This window comes from Camponotus vicinus, unplaced genomic scaffold (assembly GCF_025532165.1).
Source record: "Camponotus vicinus isolate PSW18456_S1 unplaced genomic scaffold, iyCamVici1.0 SCAF_1, whole genome shotgun sequence".
Classification (NCBI taxonomy): Eukaryota; Metazoa; Arthropoda; class Insecta; order Hymenoptera; family Formicidae; genus Camponotus; species Camponotus vicinus.
The window spans coordinates 35,074,556-35,097,063 of record NW_028141945.1 but is presented as its reverse complement, the minus strand read 5'-3'; the positions used below and the strand labels follow the sequence as shown (position 1 = coordinate 35,097,063).

The window sequence follows — 22,508 nt, the reverse complement described above, 5'->3', positions numbered from 1 at the left end:
TATATGTGTTTTTCTTAATTGTTATGAGAATATATATAGAAAAAACTTTATACCTAGAGATTTAAATTTAAATTATTATATTTAAATTTAATTTGAATATAATAATTTAAATTTTTTTAATTTAAATCTTTAGGTACACAAAGAATTGTTAATATTAATCGTAAAATTTTATCACATTCTTTCTTTGAAAATAAAATATATTAGGAAAAATAAAATATAAATTTTTTTTTCGTATGAAAGAACTCTAAAAATGCTTTGCAATGGTTCCACTAGGATTAACGCATTTCAGTATAACATTGTTTCCTATATATTCAGCGCAAACGCTACAAAAGCATCCGCGCATATGGAACTTCGGTATAAAAGTTTTCTTTTTTCCATCGTTGTACGCGTCATGTATTGTTTTACATAGAGACGCTTATAATAGAGAGCATGAATGGGTCGGGAGTGGCGGCCGGCGTTTCTTTGAAAGGAAACCGCGAACGAAATAGCCAGTTTGTTGCTTAGCAAAAAGCCTTCGCGTCTATCTACATAGAAGAGACGAAAGTCTATGGTAGCTGGTACGTGGCACATAATTAATATTTTGACCGACTCGGGGCATGCGCTTGTACCTCGAGCACTCGTCGCTGTTTCCCGAGATGTCCTCAGGTCATTGTGATTCCGTTAGCTGCAGCTCAAACAGCTTAACCGAGGATACATTTCGTATGCAAATGGGAAATGTGTTCCAGAATAAGCTTACGTCTCTGTAGCTGTTACGGATCAGCACTTACTGCATAAATCGTTTTCCAGGCGTAGGTGCACCGCCTCTGTCTGTCCTCGATCTCGATCGACTATACGATCCCGAAGTTCACTATCGAAATCGACACAACTGCACATTTCGTCCTTGGACAAAATCAATCTTCCGATAATAGTGTTCTGCTAATTTGGCGCCATTCAACTCGACTTATCGAATTATACAATATCTCGACTTTAGGGATATATTCTTGTATCTTTGAATTTTTCCAGATCGTGGACCGATAGATAGAATATTTAAACTTTTGATTTTTTAAATTGTTAATATTATAATACATTTTTTGATACAATTTCTCATTTTTTTGGAATCTCGAAATCTTTAATTTTCAGATGATTCGATTGGGCGGAATTTTACGTTTTTGAACAGAACGTTCCGAACCTTCAAATATTTAACTTATATCGTTTTCTCAGATCCTCGAATTGTCGGAAGCTCCGACTTTCGAAACGGGGAAAGATGTAGTACTTCTCGCATTTTCGGATGCTCTGGCTGCACAGCTTGAATCCCCGAATCACCACTTTTCCGGCATCTGCTGTTCTTGCTTCCTGCCATTTTCCGGAGTCACCGTCGAAATACACACAATTTCGAGGCGAAAGCCTTTCAACCTTCTCCATTTTACGCGAGGCAAACGTGGAAACGACGAGCTCGGTTCAGAAATGAGATCCGCCGATGACTATCAGTCGAACAAGACTTTTGCAGCGAGTTCTTGGTGCGCGCGGGCATTTTTACGCTTTTCTCACCGCGGATTCGCGTCGTCGCAAATTCCCAGGACACATTTCGGCTGTGGATCAGAATAAGGAAACTCGAGGCCACCACTACACGCCGCCGCCGGGGGTCCCCCGTGTGCAAGAAGGAACTAAGTTCTAATCGAATCAACGACCCTCTCGCTTCGATTTACCGTACACGGCGAGGAGGGCGGCACGGGGGAGAACACGCCGCCGGGACGTGCAAGGACGAACTCGTCGAACTGTCTTCCAGAGAGGACGAAGCGGCAGCTGTTTCTCCACGTCGTCCTTCTGCCGCGCGCTGCCCCCGTGCGCGGAAAATATTATTTGCTTTCTTACGGTGCTGGGAAGTTTATGCCGTCGCCGGAAGTTTAACCGCGCGCGCACTCCTCCTTCGGACAGCGTCTGTAAATCCTGTTTTCGGTTACATCCTTTTGCTCGGATGCGGGACGTCGGTCCAGTGCGGTTGTCAGAAAAAGAAAGTATCTTATAATCTACTTCTCAGAGGAAGAAATCCGAAGACTTAAGCATTTTGCAATTTAAAAATTCGCCCTGTTAGATAGTTTGAATATACTCGAAAATTCAAGATTTAAACTGCATCTTGTAGAAGCTTTTTCGTGTTCGTTGAATGTGATTGCTATCTCTCTGCTCGGGTAGCAAGAATATTTAATAGAAAAAAGGCTTAAAGCAAGAACTCGTCGCGTTGCCAGTGCAACGAGGACAGCATCGTGATCTTGTTTTGTGAGCGCTTTTTCGATAAACGCGTTACAGTTACGTTTTTATAAGATACTTTTTCTATTTCGCCTCTGCGGCGGCCATTAAATTATTCAATATTAATGCTTCAGAAATTTATCGTTTCTCAAAGATCTTTCCTATCATTCCAGTTTGATAGACTCCAGGAAATCGCATTTATTTTTCCTCTTGCAGTTTTTCTCTCATACCACGAAGCCGGAAAGATCAGTCGACGGAATGTCGGCATGAAATGTCGCTGAATTATAAACCGCGATTCTTTTGCTCGTTCAATCGGCGTTCTTCCATTCGGATCGTTCGATAAGCGAGGCTAACAGCGAGATGTCGATATCGATGGCGACACGTGACCCACTCTTCCTCGTAAAATATGTCTTTCTCGCCATTTTGTCTCTCTCTCTCTCTCTCTCTCTCTCTCTCTCTCTCTCTCTCTCTCTCTCTCTCTCTCTCTCTCTTCTCTCTCTCCTCATCTCTTTTCTCCTTTTTTCTCTTTCTTCTTCCGCCTTCACTTTTATTCTCTATGTTGCCTCTTTCTCTTCCTTTCTTCTCAGCGTAATCCGACATGAAAAATTGCGTTTCTCTGGCACGCCGTGCGCGATTCTTCGCTTTAAAGAGCGAAAATCTCGGTGACTGATATTTCATTCTCCCTTTTTTCGTGGGGTCAAAAGCGCCGGTGGGTTGACGTACGTAAGATAAATACACGTACGTACGTTCTAATTGCGTCCAGTGCGATAGAGCGTAACGCGTGGTAGAGTTAAAAATTTCCTTGGTAAGTAGTACATTTTTATCGAGCTGTGCCGGAATTTTCGTAATTCTCTTTCTGCTTGCTTCTTAATCGCGTTTGTTAATTTGTTAATTTTATCACATATATAATAAAAATTAAGATCTTGTCAGAGTGTATAAGAAACTTTAAATATTTACTTTAAATATTCCAACACTAAAATTATTTATCATTAATCATTTATTTATCTAAGCTATTTTTAATGCTGTCAATTATTCCAAGAGCCGCTCTCTTTAGAGCGAAGACATTTTTAATCGGGAATATTTTATTCATATGATGCGAGAACTTATCTCTTTAACTGGGTGGACAGCTTGTCAATCGAAGGTACTTGTAAAGATGAAGTTCGTGCTGTTCGTCCAGCTGTAGTTTCTATTTCCACCGTGTCTCGTCTCAGAATCTATATGCACTTGGCCCTATCTATCGATATCGATAGCCATCCGGCACTCTGCAAAGGGCTACATAATCTGACGTGAAATATTGCGCAAACGGGTTATAGCCTTATTGAGCGCGTCCGTGTGTACCATGTCTACGTGTGTAGGCACATTGCATGCTAATACAGCAGTACAAGTCACTGTATGCGTACGTAAACTCGCGCACATAGCCGGAATGTATGTACATTCATACGTAGCTACAGGTTATCTCAAAGCTGGCCTAGAGCTATCATGTTGGATTATTGCGCCTGAAGAAATCAAGCGAAATCCCTCTCTCTCTCTCTCTCTCTCTTTCTCTTTCTCCATCTTTCATTTCAAAGAAAAGCTCCATAAAATAATAATGTTTTCGCGAAAAAGCTAATAAAGAGATTATTGTTGCGTGTGATTATAGTTGCTGTCATAAATGATGATGTTTGTTATCAAGAAGCTGAGAAAAATTGACCGAAATAATATATTTCACGGTATATGTGCGTGTGTATATGTGTGTATATGTCAAGGTAAAGTTATACATTAGAAACGTACAACTCAAATATTACGAAGTGAAATATTCGGTTTAAATTAAAATTAACTGAGCCACAATATCAACTTTGTTGTTGCATAATAGCGTCAGTCAAGGGATTTATTACAGAATATATTATACCAAACAAAATTACTGAAATTTACTGGTTTAAATACATCGCTAATTTCGCGTAACTAATGTTAATGTAATGTTGAACGTAAATATTGTATAAACGCATACATATTGTATTATACTTAATCTGATAATGCACGAATATATTACAACAAAGTGTTTAAAATACTTCAATGATCCTATTTAGAGTGAATCAGGGCAGGATTTGTTCTTATTTATTAGATATTATAGAGAGCTAAACAAAGGATATTATTTTTGGAGGGTCCATAAAAAATTTGAAAAGTGTTTGACGTCTACAGATTGTATTTTCTGCAACTCTGCTGCACGTAAACAAGAAATATAAAAACATCTTTTTCGCGTTTACCTTGACCAATGCGACGTAAAAAACTACATACATAGATTAGACATAGATGACTTTCTTTGTGCACCTTTTCCTCGCGCTTTGCTTACAGCCCTCTTATCCTCCATATTTGAGCTCATGTTAGATGCCGGGTTATTTGTTTTCTCTCAATTTTTCATAATGCCAACTCGATGTACGTATGCATTTCTCAGCATGCACATACCTACTTCCTCCTTCCTTTCTCGCGCCCTTTCTAAACTACCACTATGTCCGCGTTCTCACGGAAACGTGATTACGTTGCGTCACGAGTTAAGAGTCGAGTTTCTAGTTCAACGGGGTTGCTCCATTATTAACCCTTAACCAGCGTAGCTTTTTACACTCGCATCGTTGCCACGCGAACTAGGTCAAAAGGATTCGGTTTCGGCAATTTTCTCTCTCGCATTTGGCTAAAAGTAATTTCAATAACTAGTATCGTATTCACTAGTGACAGATTGTATTGCACTTTTGATTTTTTTCGTTTGCAAGAACACAATAAACACGTTTGATATATCGTATGCAATTGTAATCGTTCATTCTTATATTATATTCTCATATAGTTTTCATCTTGTCCTCTCTTCTTCGTAGAATTGTGTCACTATCTTTTCGCTCTATCTTGTGCACTTTATTTTATAATTAATTCTTTTAATATTCCTTTTTTATACACACATATACACAAATGGAAATTATTCTTGATTAAGTGAAATGGTAATTTGTATGCAAGTGAATAAATCAGAGAGAAGTATTAAAATAAAATGTACTTGAAGTATTAAAATAAAATATACAATATAAGCTAATATATGCAATTAAATCAAAGATTTATTTTTACTTTTTTTAATTCTATTATAAATTTTTCTTCTTTTATAATTTTTTTCTATAAATTTTAATTTGAATTTAGAATCTCTAGAGAAATTTAATGAGCTGTTTAGCAGTGCAATTTTCTACATGGATAGATGATCTTACAAAATTAATATCGCGGTATATCAACATTGATCATGATACTGTGCCGCTAATGTCCCTGCGTCTAGGCGCCGACACAAAGATGAATTTCGATAAAAAGAAGGCGTTCTCAAACGGATGCTTTTACGGGCGCATGATAAATTGGGTAGATACGTTATTTAATTGGCGTCCGTGGTCAGTCAGTTCTTGATTATTATTGATGGCCCGACGGTGGCGCGGTTCTAATAGCATAGTGTGTCATAAATTTCACGTTACGTCGATCGAAATGAATAAGTGCATCTAAGAAATATCCGAGCGTCATTATTATCGATCAAACCTGATGGTGTTGTCGTGAGTATCGTGGTATCGTCTATCGTAGTGTGCATATATGGATAGGCTTATTGATCGTTCGATAATCACTGTGTGAGAGGGAAGGTAAAGTATATTCACCCCCTATATGCGCTATTTTCCTTCCAGTCTTCACTTTCATTAACTTAGCATCGCCTACTACGAGAAATCAAATTCGAATATATAGCATAATTAAGTGTTAATTTATTGCAAATTTCCTGCTCTAATCTTGAATTTATTGCCGCTACCATTTAACAGAAAATTGATGTTAAAAATGAGGATACTGACTTAATATTATGCTAGCATTCTTCCAAGAAACATTTATAAGGAATTACAAACAAAATAGAAATATTATACAATTAATTATTAATTAATTACTCAAATTACTCAAAGATATTGTAAATAGATTTTAAAAAAAAATTTAAGATTTTAAAAAGAAATTTTTTAAATATATCAACATAATATACTATAATTACATAATAATAAAATAGTTAAAAGTAAAAAATTAGAAATATGATACATCAAATCATTTCTCAAATTAATTGCTGCCGCAATACTTGAGTTTTAAATTTATTGCTTGCGAAATAAGTCTACAAAACAATGTAAAGTATGTCATGTTTATATCGCTTACAAAAGTAAACTATGTTGTTGCATTATTTTGAATTCGTGGAGGATTCGCTCATATTATAGAGTGGATACGGACGATAGCCTCTGTGTCCGCAGGGGATAAATTTTCAGAAGACTGAAAATGGACATCTGTATTTACTCTTGAAACCCTCTAACATCCTTAAAGCCATACACCCTATCGGGATACATTATTATGTTATCACATAAAAAACAAATAAAAACTTCGATGGATTATTGTTAATATTTTATATGGAGTTTTTATCTATGTGTATCAATACAAATGATGTATAGATACAGAAACCAGAGAATAATAACTTTCATTTACATATAATTAAAAAATTATATAATTAAAAAAAGGAAAAAGAAAATATATATATATTTATTTATTTATTTATTTATTTCCGCGTTGTTTTTCATCATAATCGCGACTTTTTAAAATCTTTTGTGATTTATCGTGAATAAATTACATGTATTTTGATACTTCCATCTTTAAACGTTAAATATTATATCTACTTGTCGTTTCCACAAATAGAGATTTGATTGACTTCAGGAAGGAGGGTGCGAAATCGAGTCCATTTACTTTTAGCACAACCAACGGGAGCGTGCGCGAGATTTGCGTTTTTGCTGCAGACTACTTTTCGCTTTCTTTGCCGATCGTGCCCCCGACTAGTCTCCCTATCGAATCGTGCATAAAACGTCATTCCGCGTCTCCCGGGGTGGTCTATCGTCCCGCGCGCATTAGGGAGGCCGAAATTTGTCGGGGACGATCAGAAGGTGCTTCGAAAGAAACAGCACGAAGAAGTAGGATCGACGAGTTCCTTCAGCATTGGGGCGGCAGAAGAGGGTAAGTCCTTCGGTCAGTGACAGATGGTAGTTTTATACTGCGAGGGTGAACAACACCACTCGACGACGAAACCACTTCCGATCAGCCGCGCGAACAAGGATCTGAAAATATTATTCCAGCGAATAGCGCTACACCCGCGCGAGCTTCTATTATCGTTAGAATATTCGACTTCGTTCATGTCAAGTTGATTATTTTACAGCGGCGGACAGGAGAAAAATATTTTCTCTCGCGCATTTTGTTTTTGATTCTTTCGACACAATCTGCTGATTTAATTGCTATGGACTTTGTTAAAGAATTCTACTATTTAATTTTTAATTTTAGCTCTACTAGTTTATATTACTTCTCTCTAAAATTGAAATAAAATGGTTAATGCATCGGTTTTAATACATTTTAAGAAGCTCTATTGAAACATCGTGAAAAGTAACTATCGCTCGTTGAAGCTTAAACTGTGGTTAAAATCAAGCGAGATCGGTGGAAGCGGTTCATAGTCTTTCAGTGTATTAAAAAATAAACCTGCGCGGGATGAACGTAAAATAAACTTGCAGCGGTGAGCGATACGGGTGATGTTTCTACAAGCTGCTGCGGGCATTAAAGCCAACGTTTGACAACCCACGTTTCCCGAGCGTACTTTGTATTTGGTGTCCGGCAAACTTACAAACTGCACCCGCGCGAACTGCAAATGCTCGCGAACGGAATAGTTCGTCCTGACCTGACCGCGCGTGTAACATATGCACATACTTCACTTAGAAAGCCAATTAAACCGCAAATTTTGAAGAAGTACGTGAATATCCGAGTGAATATCCACTAAGGCTGTCAACGAGCTACAATCATTTATATTGCAAACAGAATATTATATAAATTTTTCTTCTTATACATCGAGATAAATGAGTTTTCCTATGTATTATTTATGTTTAATGAATTCAACTCTTCAATGTAAAGATCATATTATTCATTTAATTATAAGAACGCATTTAGTTGTAAGAATTTAAATAAATAGAAATATAAAAAGAATAGAGAAAATTTCATAAAATTTTTAAACTGATTTTAAAGAAAAAATAAAATTTTTTATTTCGTCAGAATAAATTTCTATCGGTTTTTGTTGATCTATCTACATTTTCATATATTTGAAAATAAGAAAATAAGAAAAAACTTTCTAATCCATTCTTTCTATAGTATTGTACATAACAATTTTTCTCTGGTTAAGAAACTTTGGTCTCAGACAAGAGATTTCTAAATTTTTCAACACGATGCTTTGTATATTAAAGAGTTGATTTTTAGTGACATGCAATGAAATGCACTTTCCTTATGCAACTGTGTATTCGCACCTCTTTCTTCTTCCGCAATTTCATCTTGCAAGGTTTCTTGGTTGCCCACCGAAACGTTATATCGCGCGTTGCAGGCAGGAGACAATTTGTCCGCCTGCATTTCGTAAACTCGTTCGCCCGCGGTGCAATACGCCTCTCTCGTCCTTCGATCTCTCGATTTTGCTTCTGTCTCTATCTCTCCTTCGCTCTTTCCCTGCCATTTCTCTCGTTCTCTCCGTATGCCGATCTCCCTCTTTCTCTCCCTTCCTCTTTCTATCTAGTTACCCTGTGGAGCGTGCACGATATCCATTTCGTGCGGATATCCCGTGGCGGATTCCAGGCACGAAAGCCGCCACTATCCCGCGGGAGTACGTCGGGCAAACGCGAAACGTCAAACGGGTTCGCTCGCTCTCTCTCCCTTTCTCTCTCTCTCTCTCTCTTCCTCTTTCCCTCTTCCCCTCTTCTTCTGCACCTGCCTATCCGACCTCTCTGCTTTTCCTTCTATCTATCTCTCTCTTCCTCTAGATCTATCTGTATCTCATTCTCTCTAACTACTTATTCACCGCATTCGCTCTGCCTCTCTCGCGATTTCTCTCTTTCTCTCTCCTCTCTCCCTCTCATCTCTCTCGTAGCCTGCCTATCCACCAAAAGGTGGTAGTGCTGGGGATGAGACTGATCCCACGAGAATATCAGGAGCCATCGAAGCGAACCGAGGTCGGATGAGCAATGCCGCTCTCTCGTTGCCGTTGGTGCGGGTGCTACTGTTGGAATCGATTTTTTTCTGGCCCTGTCTAGGGACCCTAGGGCGCGATCGCGCCTATTTGCGATCAGGAACGAAATAAATGCGATAACTCATGAAATTTTACGTGACAATGTTTCCCGATTCAATGGCTCTTCTATGTGTTAATTTACGTGCATATTTAACAATCTGAAAGCAGTTAAAAACATTGTAAAATTAAATACGCTTGATTAAACGGCCAACGTCCACTGTTATTCGACATATATAGTTGTTCCATTAAGCGCTTCGTAAAAGTATTATTTACATGCGAGCAAATTAAATTGGTTAAGTTTCATTAAGCGTTTCCCCAATCTGAGAACGTATTAATTTAATTAGTTTTAAAACAGCATCAAGAAATTATGGGCTGCGCTTGAAAAAGTCTCATTTCCGACAATTTCGAGGATGAAAGAAGATTAAAGAGGAATAAAATGATTGCTAAATGTATAATAGAATGGCAAAAAATTCATTAATATGATCGTTTCCAGGCATAATAGGGTGATACAGCTCAAGTTTTGTCGACCGGCGATAAGGTAGTTCTGGTTTGTATGCACGATTTTCCGCGGAATATAACGAGAATGATGGAAGGAAGGGAGAAAGAGTGAGAGATCTGTGTCGAACAACAGTAATTTCGAGAAAATAGGCGTTCAGGGATGCCCGTCGATATTGAGATTAATGATTAATAGAGTGGCATTCGGGTTTCCAGTGTCGTTTAATCGCGTGCAATTCCCATCGGTGATGATGGCGCATTTACAAAAAGCTCGTCGGGTACAAATCTGATTTTACAACCGACACCTTATAGGCATATTTAACCAGACATCATTGATCGTAACATTAACGCGATGAATATTCTAGCGGCGCAGTGACATCAATGCTTAATCGTGTATAGTGCGGTCGGACATTTCGACTCGTTTAAAATCCAATATATTGATGCAGGGAACTAATTACGCGCATTATGTAAATCCCAAATCAAATAAAGTTTGCCTGCGAACTTTATTTGATACTGATCAATTTATTTAAAAATTCTTTGTTAAAAAACATATTGCTTGGCTTGGCTATCATAAAGATGTCACCCTTCCAATTGGCTATTGACAAATTTAGCAAATGAAACCCGCGTTAATTCGCGGATTACTTGCATATCGATCAGCTCATTGATTGAAAGAGAGCGGTCACGTGCGGCCAGAAATTACGGACCCTAAATTCGACGTAATGAAGTTACAGAGTCATGTGTTGTTAGGGATGAGAATCGGGGACGCGTGCGAGCGGCTGATCCTGCTAGTTTTATTCTCAGGGATGATCGGCAGTCGATTTTTCCAAGCCCTATGCTGCCAGATGGTAAAATAAATTAACTGGTCGAATTACGGATTGGCGTCCATCGATCACGGTGCAGCGATCACGTTTTCACTTCCGGCTTAATTGTAGCTACCGCCCTCCGAATTCTGATCCGTCATCGTGATCCACCCTTCGTTTGAAAAGAGAATGGTTTAATGTCGGATATTTGCTTTGAATTTTCTCATCATTATCTTTTAATTATCTCTCTTAGTATTATATAGAATATAAAAAGATATTTTTAAAAGCTTGAGATTCTCCTTTAAGATATAATATTTTAAACAAGAAAGAGATTATACAGAATGTGATTTATAGTACAAATATATAACGGTACAACACATTTTATTTTTCCCAGAACAAAAAGATAACTGCATTTTTGTTTTACTATGAAGCCATTAAAGAGTAGTATTTCAAATATTCGATTTTATTTTTGTAACCGTTGTTTCACTGTTTACACGAGAAAATGGTTTAAATTCGAGAAATAAAAAGGATAAACAAAAATAAAGATAAATACGCTATGGTTATCAATACGATAGTAGATAGACAGTAGGATAAAATTAAAATAGTATTGAAAGGCGCATGATATATTTGATAAAAACAGAGATAATAAATATATACACAAGAAAATGTGGAATTACAATTGGATTATTGAGTTACTGTAGAAATAAAAATAAGAGAAGATTCTATTTATTGCAACATTTGTTAAGCTAAAATACTATAAGAAAGCATCGACTCCATGCTTTCTTATCACTGTTTGATGTCAGTCTATTTGCTCAATAACAAAACAGGCAGATGAGTATTGATTTATCGCAAAAAGACATGATGTGAGACATCGGATACTATCATATACAAAAATTGTAATAGCTATCGAACGTTTATAGGAAATATTTATAATCTATTTATTCTCGGAACTCTTCCTTTCCTTTTTGATGTACGCGCACTGCTTTCTTTCCTTTCTGACATACGTGACATTTACTTTCTTTTTTATTTCCTTTCTTTATCAAATGTAGCGTGCGTCATTTTCATAATAAGGACATATTTATTTGTCGATTATTTTCTATCGTCGCAATAATTTAACGATTATTTTTTTAAAACGAATTTATTTCTATTGATGGAACGACTCGTATGCATTGAAATACAATAAAATAAACACGCTTTTTCCCATTTAACACAGCAATGAAAAATACCATACACAATATGAATATAAAATATAATAAAAAAGTTTTTTGAGATTTGAAACATTATAAAAATAATTAAAATAATTAAAATTTATATATAAAACATAATGTTAAATTTTTACAAGAGAAATACTTTATATGTATAAGAGCACATTAAAATAACACAAAAACAATACGAAATTGGTTATTATATATATAACGATATGAAACACAAAATATAAACATGAATACATTTTATCGCTTATTAATTTATTATATGTATTTATAAATTTAACCCAAAGAGAATGAAGGGAAGTAATATAAAATTTTATTTGCATTGTACAATTGCATTCATGTATTGCCTGAAAACTTTTTACTTATTTATTAATGTATCAAAAATGTAATTTTTTTCGCGTTTAACGCGAATCAAATTCACCACTGCAAAACTGAGATCTAAGGTCATAGACAAATTATTGCCGTCATGTGCTTGACTCGCGCTCTATTTCGTCGATTTTAGTCGCGTTTGTTATTGGCGATTAATGGCTTTGCACGAAAATAAATACGAAGCCGCTGCGCACTCTTCGGCAACATTTAATTAGAAAAATCCATTCGATGCGGCGCATACGCCACCGACGCCGTGTTACCAACGCCATATAACATTATTGCCGACGAGGGTAAGCGCGCGCGCGTCGGTCGTGCCGGGAATATTACGTCTATATCACCGAGCGGGCCTCGCTACTACGGTTATTGCCGGTGCAGGACTAGCAATAACTTACTGCGCCTCGATGTAGCGCAATAATTTATCGCTAATATTTTCCAACGTGAACCACCCTATTCTCCGGTCGTCCCGCCGTCGCTACACCCCATGTCCGCTTTCTGCCTTCGACGCTTCTCCGCTTCGTCGGGGTCGTCCCTTTTCCTCAGGGACATGATTCACGATTCTGGCGATTCACCGCCAACATTTTATGGAACCTCCTATGGAAGATCGCGCGGGGAGACTGAGAAAGATGCTCTTGCAAATAGTATGACGCGCATTTTATGGTAGCTGATGGATACACGCGCGACGTTGGCAGGGAAACGAAGACGTCTCTGCGGAATTTGACGACTAGCGAGTTACGGCGACGAAAAGGACGAGCGATGTCGATGATGAAGAACAGGGACGTGCTTTCATTCGGATTTGATGAGTATCTCGTGGTTCCCATGAAATTGACGAGCGAGAGCAGAAAGAATGAGAGGAACGAGAGCTGCAACAAACGCCTCGTGGAATTTGACGAATGGCAAGATGAAACGGATGCAATGCTTTGCGGCGATGAGAACGAAAGAAATATGGTGAGAACGAGAGACTTGAGAGTGTTTGTGGGCGAATCTATATAAGAATCTGTATAAAAAATTTGAGTTTTTTATCCATTACAAGTTCCTAATAATAATGCAGAAACGAATTTTGTTTAAAATATTTATGATTTTCAGATAAAGTTACGTGTTTATTTAAAATTGATTAAATTTAAAATATAATGAAAAATTTATATTTATATTTATATAATATAATATAATTTATATAATTATATAATATAATATTTTATATTTATATAATATTATATTTATGTATTTATTTTGTCTTTTCTTTCTCATTTTCGGACATTCACTTCTTTATATGTTAAAACAAAAGATGATACATGTATTCCTTTTAACATCTTCTTGTTTATGGTCCTGCTGGGGCTGCTAAAAATTATTACCTTCAGAACCTGAAGTGTCACACGTATCCTTGGGGACATTGTACAGAATTTGCGAGCAAGACATGAGGAAGCAAGGTTCAAAAGACGAATTGTTTTCGATGTAAGGCGTAGAAAAAGAGCGAAGAGTGAAAACCAGAAAGGAGATGTTCCGCGGAATTATATCCGTTTCGGAAAAGATGAAAAAAAGTGATGTTGTAGAAAAGAGAAAGTGCACGGTAACGTTTTTATAGAATTCGAAAGTGTCGCGCAGGATCGACAATTGCAAGCGCAACGCTCGGAAGAAATCGACGCGAAGAGACTAAGTTCCGCTGAATAGCGCGGGTTACATCGACAATATGGATGAAGAGGAATCGGAAGAAAAAGATGGTAGTAAAGAGAGAAAAGAGAACAGGAGCGACGCGTGGCACAAAACGGGGAAAGTTTCATCGAACTCGAAGGCTGTGGAGAATCGTAAGAGAACAGAAAGAACGAAGACATACGAGGACAAGAAAAAAACATACGGTGAACAAAGAAGTTTTATGGAATCTGAGAATCCCGGAGACAAGTTGTAGGAGGAGACGAGTGAGAGAGAAAGAGAGCGTCTCTTGCGCGGAGAGGGAACGAAACCCGATGAAACCACGTAACTTGTCCGGTATATTACAGGATAACTTATGAGCGGCCGAAATGCGTCTAGCGGACAAGTTTTATAAACTCAAAGTCTGGAAAGCAGATTGAAAAAAGTGTCAAAATAATATAGAAATGAATACTCTTGTCTTCTCGGAGTCGGAATTAAAATTACATGTAATATCATCTCATTATTATTATATTTATTTGTCAAGTGTTTTCAAGAATTTTGATTACCTATGAATTAGTAGCAAGAATTACGATTTGATATCTTAAATAATTTAATCCTCAATATATTAGATAATACAAGAGAATAGAAAATTGACATTTATTTTTGACATTCTCTACAAATTGATTTGTATTTATCTATTACTATCGGACATTGTCGTTTCGATTTGATCGAAATTCGTGTCACTAACATTTTTCAAAAATGATATCAGCGCGATGTGTATTCAGCTGACGCCGTACATTTGACGGCATACGAGGCGTATATCTTGCAGCGAGAAATGAAAGAACCCAAAAAAAAGAAAGTGGGAAAAACGAGAAGCGCGATCGACGATGTGGAAGGAAAGGACGGAAAACGTGTCGCTGGAGATGAGTAGAGGACGATAGATCGTCCGATCATCGTGCGTTCGATCTGCAGCGGCGAAATTTCATAATCTCCGACACGCGCGTGTCGTCTCCGTCGAGCAAGGGATTGAAAAACGAAGGACGACCCAATACGTGTTCAGAACGTACGGGACAGGGTAGATCGATGTCGTGCATCTCGCGGAAAGACCCTTCCTTTCTCGTCTACCTTCATACTCTCTGCCGCGGAAATCTATCATTCTCATTTTCGGTATGGTCGAACTTTTAAAGTCGAGCGAACGAGATTTTACTCACGATCCCATTTTTGTGGACTTTTAATCGAGTTTGGAGCTTACGCGCCGCTGTGTCTTGTTAAAGGGCGACTAAATATAGCAAGTTTCTCGAGGGAAGCGCACGGCGGAAAAGGATAAAAGTGCTCATCCGCGCGAAGAGAGATCATAACCATTCCACTTAGGAAACTCGTCTTCATCCTCGTCAGCTCCTTTCCGAATCACCCTCGAGTAATATTCGATACTCAATCTTATCCTCGATTGTCCTTGATTCTGTCTGATTGGACGCGCATGCATATTCCTTCATTTAATCAGGATATTACAATTTTTTAGCAAGATCAGTAACATAATTTAATATAAAATAAATTAGATTTAAAAAATAAATAAAATTGAACTATATTACATTATTGACATAATATTAAAAAATTGGACTATATTATATTATTGACGTACTATTGAAATAATGACATATTAAAATTAATGGATGGTAACAATAATAAGTATTTAGTTGAGAGTAATAATTAAATAAATTAGATATAATTTAGAAATGTATAGCTCAAATTTCTCTATTCTCTCAAAGCGTCTCGATTATATTGAGCAATGATGTGTAATAAGAAAACGGATCTTTATCTTTATTTTTGCCATTTGATAATCATTCGAAATATTCTTTGTGCGCTGCCGCTTTTGCTGCGGTTTCTCTGTACGCGAATTCTTCTCTTAGAAGGTCTACGGGGTGTCTCGCTACTTTGAGAAAAAGAGGAGTTACTAAGAAAGGGTAAAAGAGGCAGGAAGGATACGGTAGGGAGGAGTTGAGGATATTACGTATCCGCTCGTATCTTTCAGCTCGATTTCTTCCGATATTCCTCTGTCTCGTGGAGGCCGCCCGGCCTCTGAATGGGTATGAAAATTATTACACCCGCAGGGCAGGCGCATTTTCCGTCGGCGATTATTTATCGACACCCGTTAGATAAAGTACTGGTCTTCGGAATTCAATGGAAATCCGAATCATTTCGCTGAAAACGCGGCCAACGTAACAACGTATGCGTATTCGGAGTCGATATTTTAAAATCAATGTTTCTGCGACTCAAAAGAGCAGTTATTATCGATTTTACTTATTGTTAGAAATTTAAGGAGGAATATCTCTTTTAAAAATTTTGGGACATTTTGTTCCTACAGTGATAAAAATCTCTTCTCCTTTAAAAAAGTAAAAAGTCTACAATATTACATCTTGATTTTAAAATTAATTTTTTTTTATATATTATATTTGTCTCAACAATCATAAAAAATTAATAAATAATATGATTATGATATGAAATGATAAGTATCTTGGTCGATAATTTTTCACATTTGATTTTTATTATATAATAATATTTATTTGTATTTGCATATACACACACAGAAAATATGAAATATAAATTGCTACTATATGTACGTTCAAATTGTCGGTCGCTGTCGAATGAATTCCTCTTGACCGGATTTACGTTTTAAAGTTTAAAGCTGAACTTGAAGTTGAATTTAGTATTGAAACGCGAATACCTATCTATCAAATTAAAATTTAACTGATTTTTCAATTTGAAATATCAAACGAATTGGTGTAGTTGGATTGTCGTAGTCTGGATTAACTTCGAATATCCTGCAATTTCGAGAATAGTATAAAGAAGTAATAACGAATTTGTAGAACATTAAATATAAATGTTAAAGAATTTCTTAGAGAACTTCAGTTAATTTCTCAGAATACAAGAATCTCATATATAGAATTTCTATAGAATATTAATGAATATCTGTACATATTTAAAATATTAATAAGTATCTGTTCATATTATTATTTTTATCAATATTATCTTCAACTAATATTATTTATAAAATTAGAGACATGATAATCACTTTTATTACAATCAGAATAATCATGTACAAGCTCATTTATATGATAGAAATTTTTGATTGAATAAACATTATATATAATAATAAATAAGCAATATATGCTGTATCGATATATAGGAGGCTCTTGACTTTAATGCAAGTTCTTTATTACCTAACCGGATGTTTGCACAAGTCGGAAGCGATACTATCCATGACGTCGAAGTAGAACAAAGTGTAAGGGTGAAACATAAAATTGAGTTAAGTTAGTGTATAAGTTATGGATATTGGAAGAAAAATATACGTACTATATTGCTCCCTTTTTTAAATCTTCTTATATTAATAGCGTGCTTAAAAAAGTGACTGGTATTTACGAGATTAATATAATATTTTACTGGGACATTGGGGGATAATTCTGTTGGTACTCATCATAAACTTACAACTTTTAAGTACTCGCTGATCAGCATGAAAATTTTAAGTGTGACAAAAAAGAGGTAACAACCATCTGTAAATCGAGTTTTTCCTTGATAGAGAGAATTCAACTTAAAAATATGGCGCGCGAATAAAAATCCAATAGTATGTAAGAACAAGCGCGTTTCTTGATTACCACGATAGAAATGGAAATCTGGATTTCCTCAGAATGCCGGTAGAATTAGTAACGATCGTATATTGGCGATAACGTCGCCACCGTTGGAGAGGAATTTTAATATTACGGCTGTCAAATATCCGCGATAGTGTACGCTTAATTTATCTTGGCACGCGCTGAAAAAAAACACTGCGATTATTTCAATTTGTTCTTTTAATAAGGAATCCGAATAAAAATACGCATATTAAATATAGCTGTGAATGGAATTTGATCGTATCCGCGAATCGTTAATAACAATAGCAATGCAAATAAACGAGGAAGTCTTACTCGTCATTTCAGTTTACGTAAACTTCGCTTCCCAATGATTTTTAATTCAAAAGTTAAATATTAAAACGACGATAAATAAGATTGCATTCCTTGAAATTTTTCTATTAAGAAAACATTAATTCTGTAAACATTGATTCTGTAAAATTATCAAATAAACCATTAACAAAATTTAATAAGATTGATACGTCTCGTATAGTATAGTAAGTAAACCCGGCAAAGCGATTCTTTGTTGGACTCTTCGAAAAGTTTCCACCGATCACCCGTGATAGCAACCGGAAACAGGTTCTCGTGCCAAACTTCTGGCTTAATGTAATTATTTACTATAGCGTACGCTTGTTATAAATAAACTAGTAGAGTCGTTTTTGGACGGCGCGCTAAGCTAGTCGCAGCAGCTGAAGCTCTCGCAGTTGCTCGTTGTCGAGGACTTCGTGAGTTTAAGGACGAGACAACAGAGCGCACGAGTGCGCGCGCTAATGTCCCAAGTGCAGTTATCTAAGAGTGACTTTTAGGAGAATCGGTGTCTCAAAACTATCTCACGAACATCCGTTAGGCGGAGATGCTTGAACGTAGATAGAGGAAAAGGAGATGAGGGGGAGGGGAACGAACACGAAAGTGATGTCGATGCAAGTGCGCGCGCGCGAAGAAGGCGCCAATGAATTTTCTAGGAGATTAAATGCAAGAGGAATCGCTTGCGAAATATGCATTGGCAAATGTTAGGATTCGAAACGCAGAGAAAAACAAGGTCATTTGGAATTAACAATTTCATTTATTCAATAATATTTATCTATCCCATTATTACGTGAATATCATCGATGATATGGTTTCAAAATAAGAGAATCATATTTATGTGATTATATTTTAATCTCGATTTTCAACCAAATAATATTTTACAATGATGTTAAATCTCGATCTCGATAATAAATATTTTCGTTTTAAATTTAACATTAAATATTACGTAAATACATGAAATCTGATGATACATGATATTTGGTACGTGATAACTACCTAGATAGAGATAATTCAATATCTGCTATAAAATAAGTAAGTTTGCCATATAAATCTTTTTAATATTGCGCACGTAACGACGATAAAAATTTCATTCTCGAGAATCGAAGTATCGCGAGGTGCAGTAAGATGAATCGCGCAATGCGAAAGTATTCTTCGAGAGTCGCCACATCTTTATTTCCGATCGGCAGACGAAAGGATTATCTGGGAATTGATGGATCACCCGTTAGCAGGCGCATCCGCCGGCTGCAAATAGTCGCTTGTGGCCTCCGGAGGTAGGTCGGGAGTTGGAGGGTCGGTAACGCGGGCGGGACGGGCTATAAGGTGGTGCCTTCAGCCACGAAGAAGCGCAGTGAAGCGAACACGTGATAAGGGCCGTCCCCGACACCGCAGTTCTAACGCCGCTGGAGTAGTGTGGTCCTGAGGTGGTCGCAGGGGTTGGAAACGTCGGAGATGGGACCTTGGGTGCGAAGGGGGTAGCCGCAATTTATTCCAATATTTAGAACGAGAGTCGAAAGAATTAGCTCTCCGATGGATCCTGGCCTTTCCCAACGGTCGCACTTTTCACCCTCGCCATTTTCTTTCTTTCTCTCTCTTTCTCTTTTTCTCTCTTTCCTTTACCGTTTCCGCCCTTCTTGTCGGTCTATCGGACTTTCAACGAGTCGTTTATACCACTGCTTTACCCCTTTCAGGTCGGTGTTCATTGTGAAGTCGTTTGGGGTGAGGCTCGCCGCAGAAGGACACCGGACTTTCAGCCTTTACTACTGCAGCTGGAAGTTTTCAAAGTCGCCGAGGGAATTCTGTGAGTCAAATTACGGAAAGGGGAGTGAAGCGAGGGAGAGGGAAACAGATACCTCGCGGATATTTCAGGGGGAAATGTTTCGAATGCTATTTGCTGAAGGATCTGCTCGTTCGCGCGTAAGTAGCAATTCTCAAGCTTACGCAAAGCTCGGATAGTTTGTACATCGATCTCCGACGAGGAAAGATTTCTTTTTACGTATTTCGGATTTACATATTGCAACACAAACGTTTACGGAACAAAATTTTTTTACTTTGCCATTCTCTCTCTTTCTTGATATTTATTTAGTATCCAATACGCGTGAAAGTATCCAACGAAAATAATATTTTTATATTCAGTGAGAAAGTTAAATATATATTTATATTTAAAAAGTAAATTATTTGAAAATATGTTTTAAAAATAATCACTCTTATTGACTTATTTAAATTTTATTAATAGTTTATTAATATTTAGTTATTTTATATGTTTATCTGCGTGGAAACTTGCCGTTTTTCTCTTATCGATCGGATTTCATTATCGCATAATTCAATGCGGAGAATTTGAGCGTGAAATAGTATTCGCCAAAGTTATCATGTGCGGAGGAGTAACGAGTTCCTTGGCTGATTTATCCCGAGAAACGACCTTTTGAAGCCGGACCTTGAGATACTCCGTCGCAAAACTTAGCGCGTCCGCGAAATTATTATACCTTCCTGCGAAAAGAACGAAGAAACTTACGAGAAAAAGTTTCCCGTCTTGAAAAACTCTTTAAAAGCAGCTACAGCTAGCAAATCGGCATTTCACATCAGTAGTCATCAAGCAGCAGTTATTCGACTACTATGAAAGAAAAAAGCACTTTCATTTTATCACGAGAAGATATAAAACTAAATATTTGGCAGTAAAATTATAATAGTACATTATTAAAATAACAGAATAAAATAACGTAATTGCATATGTAAGTATGCAAATTATATTATAATATAATTATAATTTATGTTACGTGCTAATATGATATAATTATAATTTATGTGTAATATAATTATAATTTATATTATTTTATACTTATAATGGATTTTTAGTTTAATTGCATATCTTTTTACTTTTTGTATAGCTGCAAAAATATAAGAGTACAGACAATACATTGAAAGAGAATATTGTTGAAATACTCTGAAAGAGGAATATTAAATTTTCCCTTAATTACTGATAGTTTATAAGAGATACTATAATCTCGTTACTAATATACCTCCCAGATATAATTAAGAAGATTGAAAATAAGATGAAGATATCATTATTGAACTTCGTCACAAAAGGAAACGTACACTGCAGGCTGAGATTCTCAACGTTCAAGTGATGTAACCTCGAGATTTAAATTTGTCGTCAGTCTCCGAGAAATCCTTTCTGAGCTCGTTCTGATTTTGACAAGCTTTCGTCAAGGTTAATTCTATTCGCGTACTTCTCTCAGCGTACTGCCTCGCCGATTCCGCGAAGCTTTTTTGAAAATTACGATTTTATGCGAGCTCCCCGATTGCGTCATCCGTCGTGAAATCCTTTTATGCTCCTCAAATCTCCGCCCGGGGCTTTCTGTCGCGAAGAAGCTCGCTGAAATATCTTTTCATGGTCACCGTCGTTTCGCCATCTTCAACTGCTTCGAGGTTTTCCCACGCTATCATTTAATTCTCTCTGTGCGCGCGCTCGCCTCTTTTCCGCCTAATAAACGCCGTCAGCTTCTTGACAGATTCCCGCAACTAGCGACTGCAATCCGACTTCATCTCAATCTTGCTTTTTAAACTTTCGCAATTTTCCCGATTCTTTCCCCTACGACCCGCGCGTTCAAGGTTTTCCCTCTGCGACAAACGCTTACCATTTCAAGGTTGATTATATTTTCAGCAGGGCGCTAAAGACGACGATGATTCTTCAAATATACATAGGAACGCTAGTCCTATGCCATATCTTCGCTCCAATAAGTCTGTTTCTGAACTAGGACGAAGGTCCACATTGTAGATTGCAATTGAGGTTTGCGGCGGGAATATATCTTGTATCAAGTTCACTCCATTTAGCATTCCAAGATAGTGCTCGAGTATAAATTGTAGTACAAGAAATTAGCACTGTACGATTAATTTTATGATAAAATAATTCCTATTCGTTATATAAATTTTATTTTCATTAGAAATGATTAAATTATGAAATATAGAGCAAATTTATGAAAATATTTAACTACATATTGAAAAAAACATTTAATTACATTATGAAAAAAAAATTGGAATCAATTAAAAAATAATTAAGGATTTTTTAATATTTTAATATTTAGTTTTTAGATGTGTGCAAATATTTATTTTCGTAATTATCTCGTAAATGTGCCTCGAATTGCGAGCGTGTAATTTTCAATGATACGCCGTATGTTCAGAAAGTTCGCAAAAGCGAGAGAATGATCCGCATTCTAATGTCACACTTGTCGTGGACACTTGATAATGTTCCCTAGGATACGGTTCCCTAGGTAACATAAATTATAAGTTTTGCTCTGGAGACAGACGAACGACTCGAATTTACTTGTTCGATATCGCACTTGAATATAATTGGTTTTGCTCACGTGTGACTGCGTTCTTGCTCGTGTGCATTAATAGCTCGTGGATTTAAATGTCGCCGTTTGAACCGGATGGCGGAAAAAGTGCGGAAAGCTCCGATATCCATAAATTACATGCATAAGTTCGTTAGACAAGCTTAAGCCCTTGTAAAAAACCGTCCAACGAAACCTAAACTCGTTCTAAAAAAGCTCACGTTAAAAGCATAGTTGGTTGCACGGATTATGCATTTCATACGACGTCACTTTTCGCGGGAATTTAATATAATTCTAAATTGTTTAATTAATTCTGACGGTGGAATCTGGAAAAGTTGAATTAAAATGCATGTCAAATAAATAATCCTTTTGCTACAGTTCGACGAGCCGGCCGTCGAAAATTACTTTGT

At 36.8% G+C, this 22,508-nt stretch overlaps 1 protein-coding gene across 9 annotated transcripts in view; it reads left to right on the top strand.

Annotated features, from left to right (window-relative positions):
- The window catches only part of Zir (dedicator of cytokinesis), a 106,300-nt gene that overhangs the window by 25,349 nt on the left and 58,443 nt on the right, over nt 1-22,508 (top strand). For 7 of the 9 annotated variants that reach the window (XM_083085875.1, XM_083085859.1, XM_083085883.1 and 4 more), the window contains exon 20: nt 19,462-19,687. In XM_083085875.1, coding sequence (XP_082942001.1) covers nt 19,462-19,687 — 226 coding nt within the window. The remainder of the gene's footprint in view (nt 1-19,461; nt 19,688-22,508) is intronic. The other 2 variants (XM_083085926.1, XM_083085917.1) reach the window with 1 other exon arrangement.